Consider the following 23,272-nt stretch of genomic DNA (forward strand, 5'->3'; position numbering starts at 1 on the left):
CCTTTAGTGCTGAAACCAACCAACCGACTTTCTGGGTAAAGTTCTGTTTCTTAACACATTCAGAAATCGGTGGGTGGGTGTCCACATGGCCTGAGGAGGCAGGCAGTCCCTTTCTAGAGCATAAGCTGGGGTCACACAGATAGATGTTTGAATCCAGTTCTGCTGTTCCTAGTTGGATGACCCTGGTCAAGTCATTTAACCCTGTTACTTTCCTCATCTGCAAAAACCCCTGTGCCCAGAGCTCCCTCATGGGGTGGCTGTGAAGATTAATTGAGATGACTGAGTGATTTGCGTGATAAATGGAGATCATTGTAAACTGATAGCAGACTTCTTCTTGCTTTCATGCACTTGTGTTTTTGTTCTTGCTCTGTTCACAGGCAGCATGAACATGGAATTTGTCATCCACACTGGGGCCTTTTGAATATAAAGGTGGACACCAAACCTGAGAGGACTCCGGGCTCTTAGGAGTAGGTTGGGACTCTCGCAGGCAAACAAAGTAGGGTCACCCTCCCGAAGACTGAGAAAAGCCTGTAGGAGGGGGGGTGGCTGCCACCACCAGGCGCCTGCTGGAGGGCCAGAGAAGGAGAGGAGGTAGGCGATATTAGTTGCCCAGTCATGTCCAACTCTTTATCACCCCATGTCCTGTAGCCCTCTGGGCTCCTCTGTCCAAGGTATTCTCCAGCCAAGAATACTGGAGTGGGTTGCCATTTCCTTCTCCAGGGGATATTCCCGGGTCTCCTGCACTGCAGACAGATTCTTTATCTGCTGAGCAACCAGGGAAACCCAAGGTAGGCAAGGACAGGCCTTGTCTGGATTGGTGTGCTGGTTAGGAACTAATAGTCAGTTCGAAACAGATTAAGAACAGATGAAGCCCCATTTCCCTCCTCTCCTGCCACTTTATAATTTTGGCAATGAACCTCTCTCTGTTGTGCCCAGACTGGGCTGGAGATTAAGCCAGCATGTACTAAGATAGCATCAGACCACAGAGGCAGGGTGAGGACCCCCAGCACGTTTATGAGTAAGCCTTTTCTTGTGAGCCGAACCATGGGGATTTGTGCTACTGTGTTTATTTCTCTTTATTACTTGCCAGTACAGTGATACACAAAACTACCGGAATTTAAGGATAACTGACTTTACTTTCAGCTACCCTCTCCCATCCTCCACCAACATAGACCTGAATCCAAATCTCCTGACGTTCTGTATATTTAAATGAGAGTCTGGGACAGTTTCTGTGACCGGCAAGGTCAGGAAACATTGCTCTTGCCTTGAGAAAAGCCATTTAAACTTTCTGGCTTTGACTTTGCCTTTTGTCATCTCACGTCTGGGCCTCAGCTATCAAAGGAGGGATGGATCCAAGGAGGCTCTGATGGAGCAAAGACAATCAGGGTGAGATTTCCAATACAGACACATCTCCAGGGCAGGGTTTAGGGTTCTGTGGTCTGTCTTTTTCTGGCCCTGCCTTCACTGGGATCTTTCTTGATGCAGCTTAGGAGGAAGTGAGCCCTATCCATGCTGTGCGTGCTAAGTCACTTCAGTCGTCTTCAATTCCGGGCGACCCTATGGACTGTAGCCTGCCAGGCTCCTCCATCCATGGAATTTTCCAGGCAAGAATACTGAAATGGGTTGCCATGCCTTCCTCTGAGGGATCTTCCCGACCCAGGAATCAAACCCATGTCTCTTATACCTCCTGAACTGGCAGGCAGGTTCTTTACCACTAGAGCCACCTGGGAAGCCCCAGTGAGGCCTATATTTATTATTAAAAAGCAATGATTACGTGTCCCTATACTCAATTTAGTTATTGCTCTTTCTCTTCTTTCCCCATCCTGCTTCCAGAAAGAATTGTTCATACCTCCTGTATGTACTTCCTTAATTCTCATTCACTCCCGACTATGGTAGGGTGAAGCCTGGCCTAGGCGATCTGCTCTGTGTGGCCCTGAGCAGGTCAGTGAACCACTCCAGCCTCGGTTTCTCCACTGCGCCTTCTACACGAGGTAAGGCACTTTACTCTCTTCCTACCGACCACTGCCCCTTGTCCAGAGGTGAACTTTCTTTTCCTGAAAGCATTAGAAACCTAATTGTAAGGTTTGATGGTTATTTTTCAGAGCTCAACTTGCTTTTCTTGTCAAGAGTTATGACTATGTTCAGTTCTTTAGATTCTTTTTTTTTCCCTTCCATCTATGTTCCTTTTCCTGATTTTTGCCTCCTGGTTCTTTTCCTTTCATAAACTCAACAGTTAGGTGTATTAATGGAATTATGCAGCCATCAGAAAGTATCTATAAAACTGTGGAAAGATGACAAAATGATTACCTGAACATCTTAAGTATTAATAGAAAGAGTGCAATGCAAAATACTACAAGCTAAAAATAGGTAAGGTGGGACTTCCCTGGTGATCCAGTGGTTAAGAATGCACCTGTCAATGCAGGGGACATGGGTTTGATCCCTGTTCTGGGAAGATCCCATATGCCTCGGGGCAACTAAACTTGTCTGAGCCTGCACTCTAGAGCCATGCTCTGCAAGAAGAGAAGCCACTTCAATGAGAAGCCAACTAGAGAATAGCCCCCACTCACCACAACTAGCAAAAGCCCAGGAGCAACAATGAAGACCTAGCACAGCTAAAAATAAAAGTAAATAATAATAAAGAAAAGGTAAGGTGCTGATGCTTTTAAGAAGGCATTATGGCCACATGACCAGAGAAAACAGTATATTACCCTAGACTGCGGCCACACCTACACTCACATGCAAGATCTCCCAGGGACAAAGAGAACATCACAAATGAGAAAGTGTCATTTGCTATGAGCACCCTGGTAAGCTGGGTCTAAGCCCTGCTTTGGGTTTCAGATCTGAAGACTTCCTCTATCTTCCAGGCATAAATAAACTCTTAACTCTGCAGAAGCCCGTCAGATAGGTATGTCTAGTCCTCTGCCTGAGATGAATCAGATCCTAGTTTCAGCAGTGAACAAAGAGGCAGCAGAAAAGATGATAAATTCTCTTTTGGGTGTGTTGAAGCAGGCTCATAGGACTTGAGAACTGATTCTGATAACTCTCCCCAACTCTTCTCAATTCTGATAACTCTTCCCAATGTGAGTTCTCTGAACTCACACTGACAGCTTAAAATCAGCCATGGTGGGAGAATTTACAACATGGAAAATGGCAAACAGTACAAAGTATGGCTCTCCACGCCACCCCCCACCACCACCTTGCCCAAAGCTGAATGTTAACTGTTCATCGGCACACCATGGGAGAGGGCAGAAAACCCGTCAGCCTCCCCTACTCTGAGCTGGCCCTGGTTATATGTAACACTTTCATTATAGGAAGAGACAGGGATGTCTAGATTCATATCTGCAATAATAAAGATGACAACAATGATGATAAACGCTAACTGAACACATCTGGGCGCTGTGCTTCACTGTACTAGCCAAGTGCTTCCCAGGCATGGCCTTAATTTACACTCAAATGACTTTATGAAATAGGGATTGTGATTACCTCTGTTTTACATATGAGGAAATTGAAGATCAGAATAAGTGATTTGTTAAATGTGCCATTGCTGGTGATTAGAAGATTCTGGATTCCAGGACAGGCAAGGCCTCTCAAGCGTCTCAGCTCTCACCCTTCATCATAACCCCTTCCTGGGGAAAGGAGGAAGACAGATTGGAAAGTTTCATCCCCAACTAGCAGTTGACAGCATGTATTTCTATGATTGAAATGTTATATTAAAAAATATGCATCCTTGTATATTGTGATACAACTTTAAAAAATTTTGTTTTTAAAAATGTTGGCAAAAAAAAAAATGTTGGCTATGCTGGGTCTTCGTTGCTGCGAGGGCTTTTCTCTAGTTGTGGTGAGTGACGGCTACTCTCTAGTTGCGGTGCTTGGGTTCTTATTGCGGTGGCTTTTCTTGTGGAGGAACCCCCACTCTGCAATGGAGAGTAATGCTCGCTTGCTGCAACTAAGAGAAAGCCCGTGTGCCTCAATGAAGACCCTGTGCAGCCAAAAATAAGTAAATTTGATTAAAAAAAAAAGAGAGATCTGACATTGGCCTGGAAAATCTTGGAGAGCTAACCTGGGATGTTGTCAGTTGTGCTGTGCTTGAAGGATGAGGACAAGGAGGAGGAAAGTGGGGCCCAGCGAGGGGCGTTTGTTAGGGAGACAAGGAACTGTGAATCTGGAGCAACAGGAGGAACCTTGAGCAACACGAGGGCTAACTCAAACACCTGCAGAGAGGAGGACTGTGGGAGAGGAAGAAGGGCCACGCCTCCCTAAAGTGTATGTAAACTTAAGAACCATGAGACTGAGGGTTATCCGTTTGTGATCTCTGCTTGGCTGGGAATGTGAGAGTCATTAGGTGATAGCTGAAGTCTGGAGAGTGTCCTGAACCTGAATGTTCAAAGGATTCTAGAACTTACATTCTGGATACAAAAGGACAACCTGGCAGGAGTCCCTGAGCGGGAAAAAGAAAAACTGGGTGTGAACGTGATGTTACTAAAGGCCAGGGAAAGAGGGCTTTTTAAGGAAGAGTCAGTGAGAACTGCCAAGAGACCAAAGCAAATGAGAACTGAAAAAACTGTCCGTTGAATTTTACAACCCAGAGGTCAGTGACCTTCCCCGAATGCCCGCCCTGGGCTCATACTGTTTGACAAGTCTCTCGCATCTTCTGGATTGTGTGTCTTTTGCCGTGACTGGGAGGAGTGTGGGCTGCTTTAGATCCAGCGCAAGCTCCTGGAGACCTGGCCACCTTCTCGCCACAACCAGGATAGTGTTGTAAACAACAAGACCATTATAAGATAAATATATATATATCTTTAAAAAAATACTTTTATTTATTTGGTTCTGGCTGTGCCGGGTCTTCGTGGCTGCGCGGGCTTCTCTCTAGTTGCGGTGCACGGGCTTCTCTTGCTGCAGAGCACAGGCTCTAGGGCACGTGGCTTCAGCAGCTGTGGTTCCCGGGCACTAGGGCACAGGCTCAGCAGTCGTGGCATACGGGCTCAGCTGTTCGTGGGATCTTTCCGATTCAGGGTCGAGCCCCTGTCTCCTACATTGACAGGTGGATTCGTTACCACTGAGCCACTAGGGAAACCCCAATAAGATAAATACATTTTTGACAAGACATTTATTACCACATGCTTTGATATCAGAGAGACTCAACTGGACTCATTAAAAAACCAGCATATATTTCTCATGCAGTGCTGTATAGGTAGGTATCTGATACATTTAGATCTTCAGAGCCAAAGTTCTATGATGTACTACTGCCTTTACTTGAGATAAAGAAAGTGTATTGGAAGTATAGAAATCTACCAGTTATTTAAAACTATAATATAAAACTATTGTACCCTTATTTGTGGAAGAAATATTCTAAAAATGTCTCATAGAACAGGGTGAGAGTAGTTTCCTAAATTGAAATTATAAGATTTCTTATTATAACTGACATTTTCAAGAGAAAACTAGAGCACATGATGATTAATGAACTCAACACAAAAATTCCAAACTGAACAGTTTCTGCACATCAAGTTCTCTTAAAAACTGCAAATATTTACCTGAATGAATCATTTCTTAAGGCCCCCATAAAATAACTCTTTATCAAGCAAAAAATTCTACATGTATGGGAATTAAATTTAGAAAAGATTAACATAATTGAATGTAATCATCATTAAAATATCAAAATAGAGCATTATGCTTCAAAGTAATGATTTTTAAAGCTCTAATGTGGAATACTCTAAAGTGTAATTAATATTTAAGCAATATACTAACAGTCATATATGGTAAGATAAATTATATAGAATTGATATATATATATATATATATATATATATACACACACATATAATTTCCCCTCAGAGGACTTTAGGAAAATATCTGTCATGGTTAATTCTTCTTCCATTTTATTTACAAATTGAGAACTTTAATAAGCAATATATTTGAAATTAAATGGTTCAATGGGATTTAACCTAGGCACACATGTTGTACTTTTTTTTTTAACATACGTTGTACTTTTATATACATTGTTGTTGTTGTTTAGTCATTCAGTTGTACCCGACTGCATTTTTAAAAAATCTATAATTTTCAATAACCTCAGAAGTATTAAAATAAAGGAAACTTCTACCTTAGGTCTTGGCTCCTGTTACCAGATGGGTCTTCCTACAATTCTGTTTTCATCTTGTTAGTGCCATTATCCAGTGGCTTCCCGTTTCCTACAGAATGAAGTTCAACTCTGACATCAAAACATTGCACAATTTGGCCTCAGAATTTTTTTTTCCCCCAAACTAAGCCATGCCCCTCACTGACTTGTATCAGTGAAGTTCATTCCCACGCTGAACTGTGTTCCTTACCTCTAGTGCTCTTCTTCTTTCTCATCTTCAAATCCTGTGATCTTTAAAGGTTCTGTTAGACTCCCACCTCCCCTCTGAAATCTTTATGATGCTTCCAGGCCTTCCTCTGACCTTGTTCTCACCACTTACATTGGCTCTTAAGCAGCCACTATTACTATACTAGTTCATGCTTTTAACCAATGGGAAATTCCTCATTTACTGTCTTTGGTGCCCAGCACAGTCCTGAGTATAAAATTATAAAGTAAAAGTTGCTCACTTTCTGACTCTTTACAACCCCATGGACTATACAGTCCATGGAATTCTCTAGGCCAGAATACTGGAGTGGGTGAAGAAGTGAAGTCCCTCAGTCGTGTCCGACTCTTTGCGACCCCATGGACAGTAGCCTACCAGGCTGTCCATGGGATTTTCCAAGCAAGAATACTGGAGTGGGCTGCCATTTCCTTCTCCAGGGGATCTTCCCAACCCAGGGATCAAACCTGGGTCTCCTGCATTGCAGACAGATGCTTTACCGTCTGAGCCACCAGGAAAGCCAAAGAATATTGGAGTGGGTAGCCTATCCCCTCTCCGGCGGATCTTCCCAACCCAGGAATCAAACCAGGGTCTCCTGCACTGCAGGCAGATTCTTTACTAATTGAGCTACCAGGGAAGTCCATAAATGTTAGTATCATCTTAATTACCTTTGACATTTTACTTTATTCTTATAAATTATCTTTCCATCTAAAGAAATGGCACAACTAAAGGCTAAGTTTACTGTTGCTTAAGTATCTCTCATTCTCTCCCAAAGCTAACTGGTCTTGCTGTTTGCTTCATTTAATGTACCGTCTTCACTGTGCAATTGAAATACATGGAGCCTGAAATTCTCTTCCAACCAAGGACTAATTCCTTTAATTTCACCCAAGTCTTAGGTAAGTTTCTGTCTTTGGTGATACATGTATGTTTACAGGTAGATTTTTTTTTTCTTTTTAATGGAATGTTTTGGATGTTCCAACCATTTCACTGAAATTGTAAAGCTTTAAAAACCACTGCAAAGTCTTCCTTTCATTAAGTGAGATGTTTTTTTCTTTTTCTTCTCCTTTCCCTAAGCACAAAGAAGAAGATAAAGAAGATACAGCAGTAGAAGGATCTGTGCCTTTAAAAGGCCACCCTGGACTGTAAAAAAGCACAAATTATGGTGCCAGCTTCCTCAAAGAGTTGGACACGACTGAGCAACTAACGCTTTACTTTCCTCTACTGTATAGGTAGTTTACCTCTGCTTAAGATTGTTGTGCTTGACACTCACAAACCCAAAGTATCTGTTATTCAAAACTGACATGGTTTTCTTCTTCCATATGGCAGTAGCAGCTGTTTATTAAGCACCTCTTATACGTCAGATACCATGCTGGTTGCTTTGTACATTATCTAATTTTCCCAATCAAGTTAAACGTGACCCCCGTTTTACAGAAGAGAAAACTGAGGCTTAGAGATGCTTAGTAATTTGAACAACTTGTATATGGCAGAGCTTGAGTTTGGATGCAGAACTGATTCCAAAGTCACTGCCCTTTTTGCTACACCTTGCAATGTCAGTGCCTTGTATTGCCAGGAATTCTTGCTGGGGAATGTTGGGGCTTGCGTTCATGACTTCGGCGGCTGCTGGGAAGGGAAGGATAGAATAGTAATGAAATGTTCCAGTATATCCAGGGAGGCTCACCAGCGCCCCTCTCCTGCACATAATTGCTTCAGTCTTAATTGTTAGATGTTCCCAACTCTTGACCATTTTACACTTCGGTGTACACCAAATTTGGTGCTGTCCCTTTTGTTATCTAACATGTGATCACTTGTCTTGATAGATGTAAGGAATGCTGGTGAATTTTAACTTCGCCAAGGCTCAGGACAAAAGCAACAGCATGAAATAAATCACAAAAAATAAGAATATTTATATATTTCAAATATATAACATTAGAAACTCTAGGGACTTCTCTGGTGGTCCAGTGGTTAAGAATCCACATACCAATGCAGGAGACATGGGTTGAAGCCCTGGTCTGGGAAGACCTCACGTACTGCAGGGCACCTAGTCCCATGCACCACAGCTACCGAGCCCGTGTGCCTACAGCCCCAGCTCCACAAGAGAAGCCGCCGCAGGCCTGCACACCGCAACTAGAGAGTAGCTCCCACTCAACTGCAACGAGAGAAAGCCCATGCAGCAACGAAGATCCAAAAAGTAAATATAAATAAAAATACTAAAAAAAAAAAGCAGAAAGGAATTCTACCTGTAAAAATACTTTTTTTTCATGAAAGATCAACCTACATAAGACTCTATCTTACTGCTATGCTAACATAAGAATTCCAATCTTAAGCTTAGTCTATTTATTTGAAGAATAGTCAATAGAAGGAAATTCCAGTGTGACAAGCATTTTGACAATCTCTTAGTGCTATCTCCAGTGGGATCTAGTTACATTGTGCTCTTCCAGGAAAGATGGTGCTGGGTATGTAGGTTTTAATCCAACAGTAGTTCTCTTTTTCTAGTAGTACTATATGTGGTGATTGCCTGATTGTCTATTTTACAAAATTAGGGCCTTGGGAGGGAAAATAGGTTATTCTTCCTTCCCTATTTTTCTACACTTGAGAGTTTAATACACAACGTTTTCATAGTAGTTAATTTTAAAAACAATCTAAGCATTCTACACAGATTTAACCAATGTGTTCATTTAGTTGGTCAGAAGTTTATTTATTAATATCTACCACCAAGCAGAGAGATTACCTCACAGCTCAGTTGGTAAGGAATCTGCTTGCAATGCAGGAGACCCAGGTTCGATTCCTGGGTGGGAAAGATCCCCTGGAGAAGGAATGGCAACCCACTCTAATATTCTTGCCTGGAGAATCCCAAGGACAGAGGAGCTTGGTGGGCTACAGTCCATGGGGTCGGAAGAGTCAGAGATGACTTAGTGACTAAATCACCACCACCACCACTACCAAGGATAATTTCTGATTTATGAATTAATAACTTTTCCCTCTTTTATCATTTTAATATTAGCGTAATTCAAAATGTTTATACAAACAGGTGTTTTTTAAGCAACACTTATTTAGTAGGCAACTGGGATGCAGTTTTTGTACTGACAGTTACCTTGCTATAGAAAGACTGTGTACCTGGAATATGACTTCAGAGACTCAGTTCTGCCTGTTTTTTGTCTTGGAATTATCACTTCACCCGCTTCCTCATCTGTAGGTTATAGATCACAATAGCCATTCCACAGTGTTCTTATGAAGACAAAATGCCATCAATATAGGAACTCTTTGAGAAATGGAGTATTTCCTGCCATATCAATAAACAAGGATGTCACAGTTATCAGTGATTTCAGCCATCCAGGGCAACCAGGAAGGAAAATAATACCTGCTGCAGGGCAGCCACTAGGTTGCAGCTATTCCCTATGCTGAGCACTGAGAAAAAACAGGATATGGCCCGAGATAGCTGAGATGCATATGAAAAGAATGATTTCAGTGAGCCCAGACACTTGCATCTTTTGGTACATAGAAAACACTAAATTCCTTGGTTTTAATTCACAATTCTTTTGATGTTCAGACCACCCGCCCCTTGTTGCAAACTTGATCCCCCTACCCACCCCTACCCCCAGCAGTTCTTTCAGGGTCGCTTGAGATGCTGTCTCCCAAGCTTGAAGTCCTAAAAATTCCCACTGAATAAATCATATTTCTCAACTTTCAGATTGTGACTATATTTGACAGCAACATATTCTTCAAAGGCAAAATTGGGTTTAACAGATACACACAACTGGGTTTTATGGGACCTAAGCATGGTCAGGAACTGGACATCTTAGAAGGGAGTGGGGAGGAGCTTTTTATAGCGATTGAGCTAAGCAGTGTTAGTGGGCCCAAGCACCAATCCTTTTCTCCAGGAATTCTACTTCCAAAGCACAGACTTCCTGTGCACAGACAGACTCAAACCCAGGGCATATTCTGTGATTTTTCTGTACTTGTTTCACATCCCTCAAGGCTGCAAGTTTGGGAGAAGCCATTCTTTCACATTTGTAATCTTGTAATTGCTCGTTTGTAAGTGCTTAACGCCTTTGCTATTAGAGAATGTCCCTATACGGGGGGGGGGGGGGGGGCTGGACGTCAGAATACAGAGTCAGGCTAGCGGCTAATTGTATTTAAGTTCTTTCTCTCCGAAGGAAAGGGCAGTGGTGTTTTCCCTAACAAGAAACCTTGAATTGCGTCCCTCGTGTTCAGTCTAAAGCCTGCAAAGAAATAGATGGGGAGGACGGGGGCGGCAATAGTTAACTATTTTGACTGTGCTCTGGCTGGAGCCCTTGGCTACAGCCCTGGCGTTGGTCTCAGCGCAAGTGCCCGTCCCACCCACCCCGGGTTGTGGGTGCAGGCAGACAGCCGTCTCAGTCTCCCCCAAGGCGCTGAGGCGAGCTTCTGGTCGTGAGAGATGCAGATGAAGCGGTGTGAAGGGTTGGGCTTTTTTTTTTGTTCCTAAAAATGCAACGAACAAAAAAAAAAGTACAACAATCCAAACCCAACCATCTCGTTGTGCGCCGGCTTCCTTCCCAGGCGGCTCCACCGGCGACCACGCCGCCTCCTGTCGCCCGCGCTCTGCCCAGGCCCAGCCCGCGGGTCCGCGCGATCCGCGTTCCCGGCCCGGCGCCCCGCGGGCGCGCGCAGCCCTCACGAAGCGAGCGGAGCGCGCTGCCGGGAGCCCGCGCCGCCGGGAGCCCGCCCCTCGGCCCCGCGCGCCGCGCGCGCCGGCGGTTGCAGGCGGCGGTTGGAGATACCGGAAGGGCTCCCGCCTCCCCTCACCCGCGGCTTCCCTCCCCCGGGGGAAAGGCGAGTCCCGGGAGGCGGAACAAAGGCGCGGCTCGGCGGGGGAGGCGGACCGAAGTGCCGGGGGAAGGAGGGCGTCGGGGCGGGGCCCGTCGGCGCCGCGAGTCCATTTTGCAGCCGTTCCCGCCTCGGAAACGCGCGGTACCCGCGGCCGGAGGACCGGCGGCTGCGCGGCTCCCCTCCACCGACCCCGGAGGTCCGAGATAAGTACGCGCCGGCCGGCTTCTCCTGGGGAAGCGGGGTGGGGACTTGCCCTGGCTGGGCGGGCACCTGCGTGCGTAGGGGCTGGCGGAGACCTCAGTCTGAGCTCTGGTCTCCGCGGAGAGCAGCCGGGCCCGGTTACCGGAGGTAGGGGGAACGGCGTGCGGGTGGGCGGCCGGGGCCGGGCCAGCGCGGCCGGGCTGCAGGAAACCTGCTCCGCTACCAAGCGCTCCTGGCTTCATCGCCGGCTCCTCGGGGTCGCCTACAAAAGAAGAGGCGGCGGTGAACCAGAGTCGGAGCGCGCGACCACCACCCTCTGGCACTGAGCGTGGGGAGGCTGCCTGGTGCCGGGGGAGGGCGCCCTAGCCGTGAAGCTCCTTAGCACAAAAGATCGCCAGCCTCTCCCAGGCTCCTGGCTTTTTCACCAGGTCCTTGCCGGCTGGCTTTATTTGTGGGGGGATGATTGGAAAAAAAAATTGAGGGTCAAGACTAAGGATCCTGTGCAGATAAATGCATAACACTCTTCTTTGTTCTTTCTTTGCAATAGCCTCGTTTTGATTACCAGTCACGACCTGAAGAAAAAACAAACCAAAACCTGATTGCTTTGCCTTGGAAAACAGTAACCCTGACCAATACTCCTGGCTTGCAAGTGACAGAGGTAAACTACAATACTTTTCCCTACATTAAGCAAAAAAGCACCCAATTTCTTCAGGCCCAGAATCTTTCAAAATCGAACTCTGTCGAGTGTATGTGTTCCCACCCTCATAAATGGTCTTTGTTCTTTTCATATTTTGTCAAAACCCAGAAAAATAGATTCAATACTTAGACATTCTTTAAATGACAGTTATTTGAAACATAATCCAAAGATTTGTATTGCAAAGGAAGAGAGGCTACAACAACTTTTGGTTTTAAATAGGGTTTGTCTTTTTTTTTTTCCTTTTCATCTCCTGTGTCACTGCTGCTTGGGTTTGTACAACAGGGCTTGAGTTTTCTGACCCTATAATAGGTATTTTAAAAGCAGAATTTCTTTTACATAGCCAGTCCCTCTGGTAGAACTTGATGGAGTTGTTGATTAACTGGTTATACTTCTGTCTTGCACAGTAAGAAGATATATTTCTTCATAATCTCCTGTCTTTCCCTAAAAATACTGTCTTTTATTTTGCACCAGCTGACATACTAAGCCTCTCTGGCAAGTCTTTCTGTAACACCACGTTATTTTTATTCTCTACATGTATTGGTTACCTGGCCCTACTTCTGCCATAGCTGTTCAGCTATGCCCATCTCCACCAATGGTGATTTGCACCTGGTATGCTGTGTAACACTTACTTTGCCCTCCCTTGAAATTATAGTTCAAGAGAGTCCAACTGTCTTAGGACTTTTCTTGGTTAATACACTCATGCTCTAACATAACACTGTAAATGTGTAGTTACAGTTTTTACGGTATCTATACACATATGTTAATTAAATCCCCTTACAATGATGTAGGTCAATAGTTTACAAGATTGTCACACATTACTTAATCTTTCCAAGAACATGAGGTAGGTATTATAAAAATCCTGATTCCATGAAGGGTAGAGCTAGTGCTTGGAAAGCTAGGTAGTTAGATGCAGTTTCAGTGCTCTTTATCCTTCTTCACTGGAAAATCTGTTACAACCTACTTTGTAAAAATTATAGCATTTTAGAAGGGATTTAGAGAACTCATGATTAGATGTCTCCATTTAACGAGTGAGGATCCTGAATTCTTGACCCACTTTTCGGATAGTGCTGCTGCTGCTAAGTCACTTCAGTCGTGTCTGACTCTGTGCGACCCCATAGACGGAAGCCCACCAGGCTCCTCGGTCCATGGGATTTTCCAGGCAAGAGTACTGGAGTGGGGTGCCATTGCCTTCTCCGTCGGATAGTGCTGAGGTCTCATAATTGGGCAACTCAGGTCCTGTGCCTTGCTTGCTGTGTACAGTTTGCAGGGTGGGGTGGCGCTCAGTGTTTTCACTTGTAAAGTTAGGTGTTTAGCTAAATGATCGCTAAGAGCTAAGATGTTTTTAAGCCCAGTATTTTATTCTTACCCCATAACTTTTAGCACCATATACTATATATTGGTGATATGCAGACACATACTAATATTAACTGCCTTCAACTTTTATACTTTAAACCTAAGTAGGTATGGTAAAATATGCCTTTTTCTTTTTTTATTTTTACTAAGTTCTATAAAAGTATGGTTCTGTTGTAAGGTCAGGAACTACTTGGAGAGGTGGAGCACCATCATACATCATTGGTTAGAGTGCAGAAAGTGGTATACTCTTTTCTAGAGGGAAACTTGATGGTTTTTTCAGGAGCCTTGAGAATGTTTCTACTCTTTGACTCACCTGACAATACACTTAAAGGAACCATTTAAGGAAGTAATTAGAGTGTTGGACTAAGACTTTGCTACACTGTTCATTAAAATGTTATAATCCCCCCAAAATAAACAGTAGGAAATAGCATATCCATAAGATAGATGATCATGTTTTAAAAGAATAGGGGAACAATAGGGGAAATGCAAGTAATAAAATAAGTGGGAAAACTGGACACAGAGTTGTGTTATGCTACCAGTTATTAAAATATGGTGTGCATACACACAAGATTGGAAGAAATATGCCAAAATAATGTTAGAAGAAATACACCAAAATAATAATAATGGTTATTTCTTGGCAGTGTGACCATGGGTATTTTTTCCCCTATATTTCCTGAATTTTCTGTAATCACGTTATAATTTTAGAAAAACAAAATCCACTTGTATGGATAACCTCTCCAACAGTAGTATGGTGTCCGCTTTCTATGTCCTTTTGTAAGGCATTTATCACACGTTGTATGATAATACCTCTGTAAATGTGCTATATTTTGGGATTTAGGGCAGGAACAGATTTTTTACTTACTATTTCATCTTTTAAAACAGCATTAGATGGTTGGATTGTCCATTTTTGTATTCATGAAAGACACTGCTGCTCTCATTACCTTGCCTGGAACTCTCAGGTACTAGAGGAATAGCACCCCTAACAGGTAACCAAAAACAGGTGTCCTTTGACATGGGGAATAGTTACACTCCAGTTAAGCCCTTGAGGGAATCCAAGCAGCTTCCCTTAATGTGGATGCTTTCTAATTCATTTACATTATAGATGTAGATACATTTCTAAGGAAAAGTGGAACTGAAAATTTTTGCCGGTAGCTTAAATCGTCTTTCCTGTGGAATAAACACAAGTGTGTCCTATTTGGCAATAGCCTGGCCAACCCTTTAAAATTCCCAGAGGAGCTCTTTATTTATTCCCCCGAATATGTGCAGATACTGAATAGGAGGGCGGAGTGTCAGCATAGTGAATAGACTATTGCCAACCTGGAAACTGCTTAAAGTTTAATATAATCAGCTTTCTATTTGAAATATTTTCTAGATGAGTTTTACTTAGAATAAAATGTGTATGTAATTCTACACTGAACAAAGGGAACTTGGTTCAGACCAATTTTATTGGTAGGTAGTACTGATCAGTTAGCCACAGAATAACCTTTTTCTCTTGGTGCAGTATTACACACTAAGTGATTTCACTTACGAGATAGATCTAGCTTGCTGTGTACTGAATTGACAGTACTTTTCTGAAAGCTGGCATTAACCTCAAATGCACGGCTAGATGATGAAAACGTTCAATAGATACCAATCTTTTGGGGATAATAATTTAGGCTAGTGATTGCCAAGTTTATTGTTGCAAAAGAAGATTTGTTCTAAAATTTTTTTCAGCTTCATTTAAACCTCTTTACATTTATTTGGGAGAAAAGAAGCCAGACACGTCTGGTTCGTAAAACCTTTGTTGGTAGTTCCAATTTAAGCTAATTTTAACTCTTAACAGGTAAAGATAAATAATCTGAATCTGGTTGGTACCAGACTAGGAGAATAATTTAGGCCATATGTTATGTTTCCTTGAAATTCAGACCCTCATTTTATTCTAATTAATTGCATCTGGGTGGGAGAGAATGGGATTCCATACCATTAGATATCCTCATAGATTTCTAAATACTTGTTCATAAATAGGATAATGATACCTGATCTAGCTCATAATCCTAGAACTATTGATTTAATGCTACTGATTAACAGGATTACAGAATAATATCTTGGGTGACTATCAGGTGAGAGAGAAGGTGTGAGATAAGGAGGGAATAAGAGGAAATCAAAAAGACTATGTTCCTTGAAGTAGAATGGGGAAGATGAGATAGAAGAGTAAACGAGAGTCAAGGGAAAAGAGTGGCATAGAGAAGAGAATGAAGGAAAGGAAAAACTAATTTTTTCCAAGTTTGTCTGGACTATGAAGGTAATGACCTAGTTTTTGGTTTTTGAGATGTCGTCTTAGTCCAAAAACTTATGAACTTTCGGAGTAGGTAGGGCTTCTAAGCTTCTAGACCTTCTGTACTAGGTTTATTTTGCCCTAATCAGGAATTCTATTAGAAATACAGTGGGGAAAATTTTACTTATTATTACTTATTTACTTATTACTGCCACTTATTCTAGGACAGTGCCAGAAAAGGTAGGTTACTTATGTCTTATATGGCCACAAAGGTAAATTATATGGTGTTTGCAAGGGCCATGTAACAATTAGATAAGCTATTTTAGATACTATACATGGTATATTTTCATATTCTTTTTTTAAGTTATCAGAAATTTTGTTTTTTTCTTAATCTCACATTATCCTGTTTGGATCATGTTTTGGCACAGTCTCTAAAAGCCAGAATGAAGTGTTAATAACATACTGATAAAGAGGACTTAAAAACAACTTGGTAAATAGTTTTCATATATTAGATAACTTTCAAAACAGTTTTTCAATGAGGAGAAAAACTAACGTGTAAGTGGTTTGTCCAAGGTCATAGATTGAGAGCAAAATGAGTATGTCAGTCTACTCATAGGCCTGGATCCAGAGATTTCCAGTAAGATACTTTTTATTTTATAAAAGATAAAAATATGGTTTTCTTATAACTGGTCTCACTATTGATTTTTTTTTCGAACTTTTGTGAAAATTTTCAAATATACTGAAAATTAAAAAGTACACTGCAATAGATATCCTTACATCCTCCACCTAGATTCAATTATTATTAATACATCTTTAGTAAGTTTCAAGAAACCATTTAGTGGATCTCATACTAAATTATCAGTATACTACTTGAAAATAAGATTAACTAGTGGGATGAGAGGATATAAGTTTTTTAAAAGGTGAGCTCTTTTATTCTACCTTTGTTTCAAAATAAGGTTGATTGATGACTGGCTGTTTAGTAGAGTTCACATAATTTAGTTTTGTCTGTGAAGTGAGTTTCAGTATTTTCTATCTAGTTACTTGTTAGGTATTTAGATACTGCTTTGAAATTTCTGAATTCAAAGATCAAAGGAGGATGGAAATCAGGTTTAAATTTCTAAGATACAAGGTATAATCTTTTTATTCTCTAATGGGATTTGGAAAAAACAATGGATATTATTTTGCACTTTATATTGTTGTCAACTAATGAAGTGCCAAGATTTAAAGGAAAGGTTCTTTTAATTAAAAGGTTTTATTAAAATTATCTTTTAAGTGAATAAAATGAACACCTCTTCATTTATAATCATTTTGAGTTGATCATATAAAACCAAAAAGGCTCCCAGGAGGGAGAAGTCAACTTTTACTTGTGTTTTATGACTCCTTTCCTTTGGGTTAGACCTCAGTCATGCCTGACTCTTGCAACCCCATGGACTGTAGCCCGCCAGGCTCCTCTGTCCATGGGATTCTCCAGGCAGGAGTGCTAGAGTGGGTAGCCATTCCCTTCTCCAGGGGATCTTCCTGACCCAGGGATCGAACCTGGGCTTCCTACATTGCAGGCAAATTCTTCACTGTCTGAGCCATCAGGGAAGCCTGTAACTGTTAGCTTTTCTATCTTTTAAATATTCTGGTTGTTGTATTAAATATTCTTGTTGCTATTAATATATACCCACTCAAGGTAGTATTGATCAGACAGTTTTTGTAGTCTTCCTTGATGGATATTTTGAAAGTTTGCTTAAAAATAAATCTGTGGTGGTGTTATACAACTGCATTTGTCAAAACTCATAGAATTATGTACCAAAAGGAGTCTTATTCTCTGTAAATTAAAAAATATATTTTAAAGTATAAATAACAGTAGACAAATGCAGTTGAAAACCAGAGGAGGTGGTAGGTAACTAGTTATATATTCTGCTACTTTCTTTGTTGGTATAGAACTTGGGAGATTTTTAGGAATTCCTTGGCAGTGTGATGGTTAAGAATGCGATTTCCTTACTACAGGCCCAGGTTCAATTCCTAGTCAGGGAACTAAGATCCCACAAGCTGTGTGGAACAGCCAAAATAAACAGAACTTGGAAAGTTTTTGATTCAAAATAAGAAATGAATCTTGGAAAACTTTTTTGCCTTTGTATACTTAGTTTGAGATTGGTTAAGTTGAAATTTTATGACTGGTGAACAGAAATTTTGTTCACATAATAAAGTTTCTTGACATCTATATTTGTCCCCCCAAAAAGGGGACGTATATTTTAGTTTCATTGAAGAAGTAAGCTCAGGTGATTTATTTAGATTTTTATGTTAGCACATTTTTAAGAAAAGAATCTGTAAGTTCCTTTTCTGTGAAGCATACCCTTCTCTTGGTGAGGCTAAAACCCTTATTGTTTTCCTTTAAAACTTTAAAAGCAGCAAACTTGCCATGGTTTCTTGGGTTGTTAGGCTAATATATCTCAGTTTTCTCTTAAAAGTAAGCTAGGGAATTGGTCACAGAGTTTTGACATAAGGTTTTGAGTATAAAGCTAAGAAAATAAAATTGTTTTAATGTGGATTAAAATGAAAGTCTTTAAATTATGAACTAAAATTTATAAGTTGTATCACTAAAAGTGGAACAACAGGATCTACTATGGTTATGATGCAATTTTTTTAGAAAAGGGACTTTCCAAATTACGTTTTTCTCTGGTTCATTTTAAGAGCTGTAAATTGATTATGGCTTTGGGATGACTATTATTTCTCAATTTTCCTGTGTGTGACATTTTCCTTTTTTCTTTTTGATGATATTTGATTGCCTTAAAATTCTTCTTGGCCGCTATTGCAGTATCCTCAGTTTTCTTCAAAGTTTCTTTGTCTTGGGTGCCTTTTTCTCCTTCTCATGACAAAACCTGGTCTCCTTTGTTCTTCTGTTAGTTGTTTAACGTACTTAGATAGGATTCTCTGGAAATACTAACCTGGCAAGGAAGAGTAAATTAGGTTTATATAATTCTAGGTGAAACATGTTAGAGAGCAGGGGAGGTGACAGAACCAGGACTAGTGGTGGAAGATCATGAAAAGTTTTCTTTGCTCTAAAGAGAGTGTTCTATAACTGCTTGATAACCTTTCAGCACACTAACCTCAGTCTCGGAAGCCATTCTCTTTCCAGTGCTTTTCAAAGATTGATTTTTCATGTCACAAAAGATTTTTCAGAAAAATAAGCTCATCACCATTTTTTCCATATAACACTAAAGTTTGACAGAATACTCTACTTTAGTTCTACAGTGTTGTTTAGTTGCTAAGTCGTGTCTGACTCTGCGACCCCATGGACCGTAGCCCACCAGGCACCTCTGTCCATTGGATTTCAAGAATACTGCAGTGGGTTACCATTTCCTTCTCCAGGGGATCTTCCCGACCCAGAGATCAAACCACTGAGCCACCAAGGAAGCCCCAATTCCACATATATATGTACTATATATTTATTATACATATATCTCTCACAACCTAAGACCATAAACAGTCCTGCAAGTTCAGCTTATCTTTTAAGTCTTCGACATTGTAGGTCCAATTGTGATTCTTTAAATTACTGTCAAAAGGTTTACTTACTTTTGGTGATAAGATGACATAGAGATTAGTAGACCCTATTTTATTTATTTATTTATAAATTTTATTTATTACTTTGGTGGTCATATAAATACTGAAGGATATATTTATCTTAGTAAACTGAATGGGGACATATTTAGTGCTATTTTTGTTTCTAAAACTTCAGGGATAAAGGTTTTAAAATATACATTTTTAAAAGAATAAACTTTAATTGAGAATTAGTATTCTCTAGTTCAGAGGGCTCGAATATTTTGGTCTCAGGACCCCTTTACACTTGAAAGCTGAGGCTCCCAAGAGCTTTTATTTACATGTGTATTTGAAATTAAAATTGAGAAAAAATACAAGGTAATTCATTTAAAATGATGATAAACCTATCACGTTAACATACATAATTTGTGAAAAATAACTTTTCAGAACAATTGTGAGAAGGGTGGCCTTATTTTACATATTTAGAGATCTCTGTCAAGAATCGCCATTTAGTAGACAACAACAGGAATCTTTTCTGTATCTCTGCATTACATCTGTTAAAATCAGTTATTTTGGTTGAAATATACAAAGAAAATCCAATTTGGCTTGGCACAGATACATAGTTGGTAAAAGGAGGAATATTTTAATGCCCTTTTTGGAAAACTATCACTCTTCTTTGATACTATACCAAAACTCAACAAGGGGTAGTTTCTTAAAAGTTAGTTGAAGTATGAAATCTGAAATCATATTTTTTTTAACATATTGGTCTTTTGATCTTTTACCCAGGCATGACCTGTAACATGCATTGGTGATTTGAACCAGTTAATTTGCTGTGTAATGTAGATCTCCAGTGCACGCATGCATGCATGCTAAGTTGCTTCAGTCGTGTCTGACTCTGTGACCCTATGGACAGCAGCCCACCAGGCTCCTCTGTCCACAGGATTCTCTAGGCAAGAATAGTGGAGTGGGTTGCCATTTCCTTCTCCAGTAGATCTCCAAACAGTGACATATTTCATTATACAAAGGTCTCTGTCGTAAAACAATACGCATGTTAATATTACCACTTGTTTCATTAGAAAAGTCTTTAATTAATGGTAAGCTATCAAGCTCTTAAGTGGCAACTATGTTTGCCAAAATCCAGTTTTCACTTAAAAATTCAAATTTTTATCATTGGCGAGAAACACTGTCATTTGTTTCCCTTGAAGTGATGGGCTCATTTTGTTTGTTTTCAGAAAAATGTCTGCCAGATACCTAAGTCTCCACACCCATAGTTTGTCATTCATTGTTTCAAGTATAAAAACAGCATTCTCTGAAAAAAGCAGCTGATTAGCTTGTGGCTAAATTGCCTAATTGCTTTTCCTCCAGACAGTATCTGCTGGTATGCAATAGAAATACTTTGTGGTTACTTCATATTTCATTATATGAAAGATTTAAAAAGACATTTACACAAGTATTAAGATTCAGTACAATGAATAATTTTTACTGTTTCATCAAGAACATTCTAAAATGAAACTGGCTGCCCTCACCTTTGCCCAGCTGTGGGTGTGTGGTGGTGAAGAACATATTAGGAATCCAGTTTGGGGCTACCTGTGGTCTTGTTTGGTTCCTGCTAAGGCCCCAGCTGTGTCTGCTTACCATTGCTTTTTTAACGGCGCAGTGTCAACACTGCCAAAGGTAAACAGCATCTCAGTATTACTGTGAAAATAGTATTGTTCTCACAGGTGCCCTGGAAGAGCCTTAGGGAGCCCAGGTTTCTCCCCACTGCATCTTGAGAACTGATTGCTCCAGACAGTGCAAACAGCTTTGATTACTGTCCCAGTGGTTTTAAAAAATACCCATTTAATTCTCTAGGGAAGAATGAATTGCAGCTCTCTCATTTTGTTTTTACCCCTGATTTTAATAATTGTAATCTTGCCTTTGAAATAGGAAAATGTGCCAGTTTTTAATAAAAGTCTCCATGAGAGAACATGCTTGGATTTATCTCTCTGCTTCTTTCTTTAAATAGCATACCATTTTATGATTGTGGGCCCAGACTAAAGAGCTCATTCTGCTCAGACACTGAGTGGCTTTGTTTCTGACAGCTAGTAGTCAGCTCTGTTTTAAAGCAAGCATTTGGGCCCTGCTGGCTCCACTTGCAGTTGTCCTGGCCCTCGCCCTGTCTCAGCCAATGCCTGTTGTTGGAGAGCCCACACAAAGGCATTCTGTACAGGGAGCCCCACTGATAAGGAGTGTGTTCTAGTCCCCGCAGATGAAATCTGCTTTGGTGTGCATTCCCATCCCAAATTTCTCTTATTTTGTTTGACCAGTTATTTCTGTGACAAGAGCATTTTTTAATGGCTGTGAAGATAGTTTCTTCTAATTATTTCATAGTCCAAATGGAAGGGATTCCTGATGTAAAATAAAATCTCTCTCTCTCTCTGGTAGGAGATGTGATGGAGCTGCTCGAAGAAGACCTCACGTGCCCAATCTGTTGCAGTCTGTTTGATGATCCCCGGGTTTTGCCTTGCTCACACAACTTTTGCAAAAAGTGCTTAGAAGGGATCTTAGAGGGGAATGTGCGGAATTCCCTGTGGAGATCCTCTCCATTTAAGTGCCCCACGTGCCGGAAGGAAACTTCAGCGACGGGAGTCAATAGCCTGCAGGTTAATTACTCCCTGAAGGGTATTGTGGAAAAGTATAACAAGATTAAGATCTCTCCCAAAATGCCAGTGTGCAAAGGACACTTGGGACAGCCTCTCAACATTTTCTGCCTGACTGACATGCAGCTGATCTGTGGCATCTGTGCGACTCGGGGTGAGCACACTAAGCATGTCTTCTGTTCTATCGAAGATGCCTATGCTCAGGAAAGGGACGCCTTTGAGTCCCTCTTCCAGAGCTTTGAGACCTGGCGTCGGGGAGATGCCCTTTCTCGCTTGGATACCTTGGAAACTAGCAAAAGGAAGTCTCTACAGTTGCTGACTAAAGATTCAGATAAAGTGAAGGAGTTTTTTGAGAAGTTACAACACACGTTAGATCAAAAGAAGAATGAAATCCTGTCTGACTTTGAGACCATGAAACTTGCAGTGATGCAGGCCTATGACCCAGAGATCAACAAACTCAACACCATCTTGCAGGAACAGCGAATGGCCTTTAACATTGCTGAGGCTTTCAAAGACGTGTCAGAACCCATCATATTTCTGCAGCAGATGCAGGAGTTCAGGGAGAAAATAAAAGTCATCAAGGAAACTCCTTTGCCTCCCTCAAATTTGCCCTCAAGCCCGTTGATGAAGAGCTTTGATACCAGTCAGTGGGAAGACATAAAACTAGTGGACGTGGATAAACTTTCTTTGCCTCAAGACACTGGCATGTTCATTAGCAAGATTCCCTGGAGACTTTATCCGTTATTTGTGGTGGTCATTCTACTTGGCCTTCTCATTTTCTTCAGTCCCACCATGTTCCTAGAATGGTCCCTATTTGACGAAATCGCAACTTGGAGAGAGAATCTTTCAAACTTTAGTTCCTACCTGCCTAGATCAGCTGATTTTGTAGAACAATCAGTTTTTTACTGGGAACAGTTGACAGATGGGCTTTTCATTTTCAGTGAGAGATTGAAGAGTTTTACTTTGGTGGTGCTGAACAATGTGGCAGAATTTGTGTGCAAATATAAACTATTATAAAATCTGTTTCAAGTACATAGTTCTGTGTCTTTTGTTATAAATTTGTTAGAATAGAGTGATAGTTTAGATTTGGTTAAGATTCCAGTCAGATATTGCCCTCTAAAAGTATTCCTTTCAAAAATAATGTCTTATACATGTTGAAATTAGGTAGCATAAAAATAAAAGTGAAATTTAATAGTTTAGTCTCCAGCCCTCCTTCCTTTTTAAGATGCTTTTGAAATTAGCATCCTATCCCCAGTATCGGTTATGTTTGTGCTATGAAAGGAGGGGGTAAGAGAGTACATGATTTAATATTGTATTGATGAAGTAGTGTAATAATGATTGTTTTTAAGCATGTAATAAAGACTACTCTTGTAAAGCAACTGTTTTTGTTTTTTGAGAGTGAGCTTTCTTTAAAAAAGGAATAAAATAAGATGGATTGAATTTGCAGCTTTTTCTGCAGAGG

At 41.0% G+C, this 23,272-nt stretch overlaps 1 protein-coding gene across 4 annotated transcripts; it reads left to right on the forward strand.

Annotated features, from left to right (window-relative positions):
* Positions 1-11,073: 11,073 nt before the first annotated feature.
* Positions 11,074-23,250, forward strand: TRIM13 (tripartite motif containing 13). 4 transcript variants are annotated; one of them, XM_040266958.1, is made up of 3 exons: positions 11,074-11,348; positions 11,890-12,000; positions 21,596-23,250. In XM_040266958.1, the coding sequence occupies exon 3, from the start codon at positions 21,604-21,606 to the stop codon at positions 22,825-22,827; it is 1,224 nt and encodes a 407-aa protein (XP_040122892.1). In that variant the 5' UTR covers positions 11,074-11,348; positions 11,890-12,000; positions 21,596-21,603; the 3' UTR covers positions 22,828-23,250. The 4 variants fall into 4 exon arrangements, with proteins under 4 accessions (XP_040122892.1, XP_040122893.1, XP_040122895.1 ...); XM_040266959.1 differs by having other exon boundaries at positions 11,236-11,337; XM_040266961.1 differs by lacking the exon at positions 11,074-11,348 and adding an exon at positions 11,410-11,489.
* Positions 23,251-23,272: the final 22 nt, after the last annotated feature.

The sequence above is a fragment of the Oryx dammah genome, unplaced genomic scaffold, assembly GCF_014754425.2.
Source record: "Oryx dammah isolate SB20612 unplaced genomic scaffold, SCBI_Odam_1.1 HiC_scaffold_24, whole genome shotgun sequence".
NCBI classification, from domain to species: domain Eukaryota; kingdom Metazoa; phylum Chordata; class Mammalia; order Artiodactyla; family Bovidae; genus Oryx; species Oryx dammah.

Excerpts from the sequence above, each read along its gene's own strand:
- TRIM13 (XM_040266958.1), top strand. The coding sequence starts at position 21,604 with ATGGAGCTGCTCGAAGAAGACCTCACGTGCCCAATCTGTTGCAGTCTG.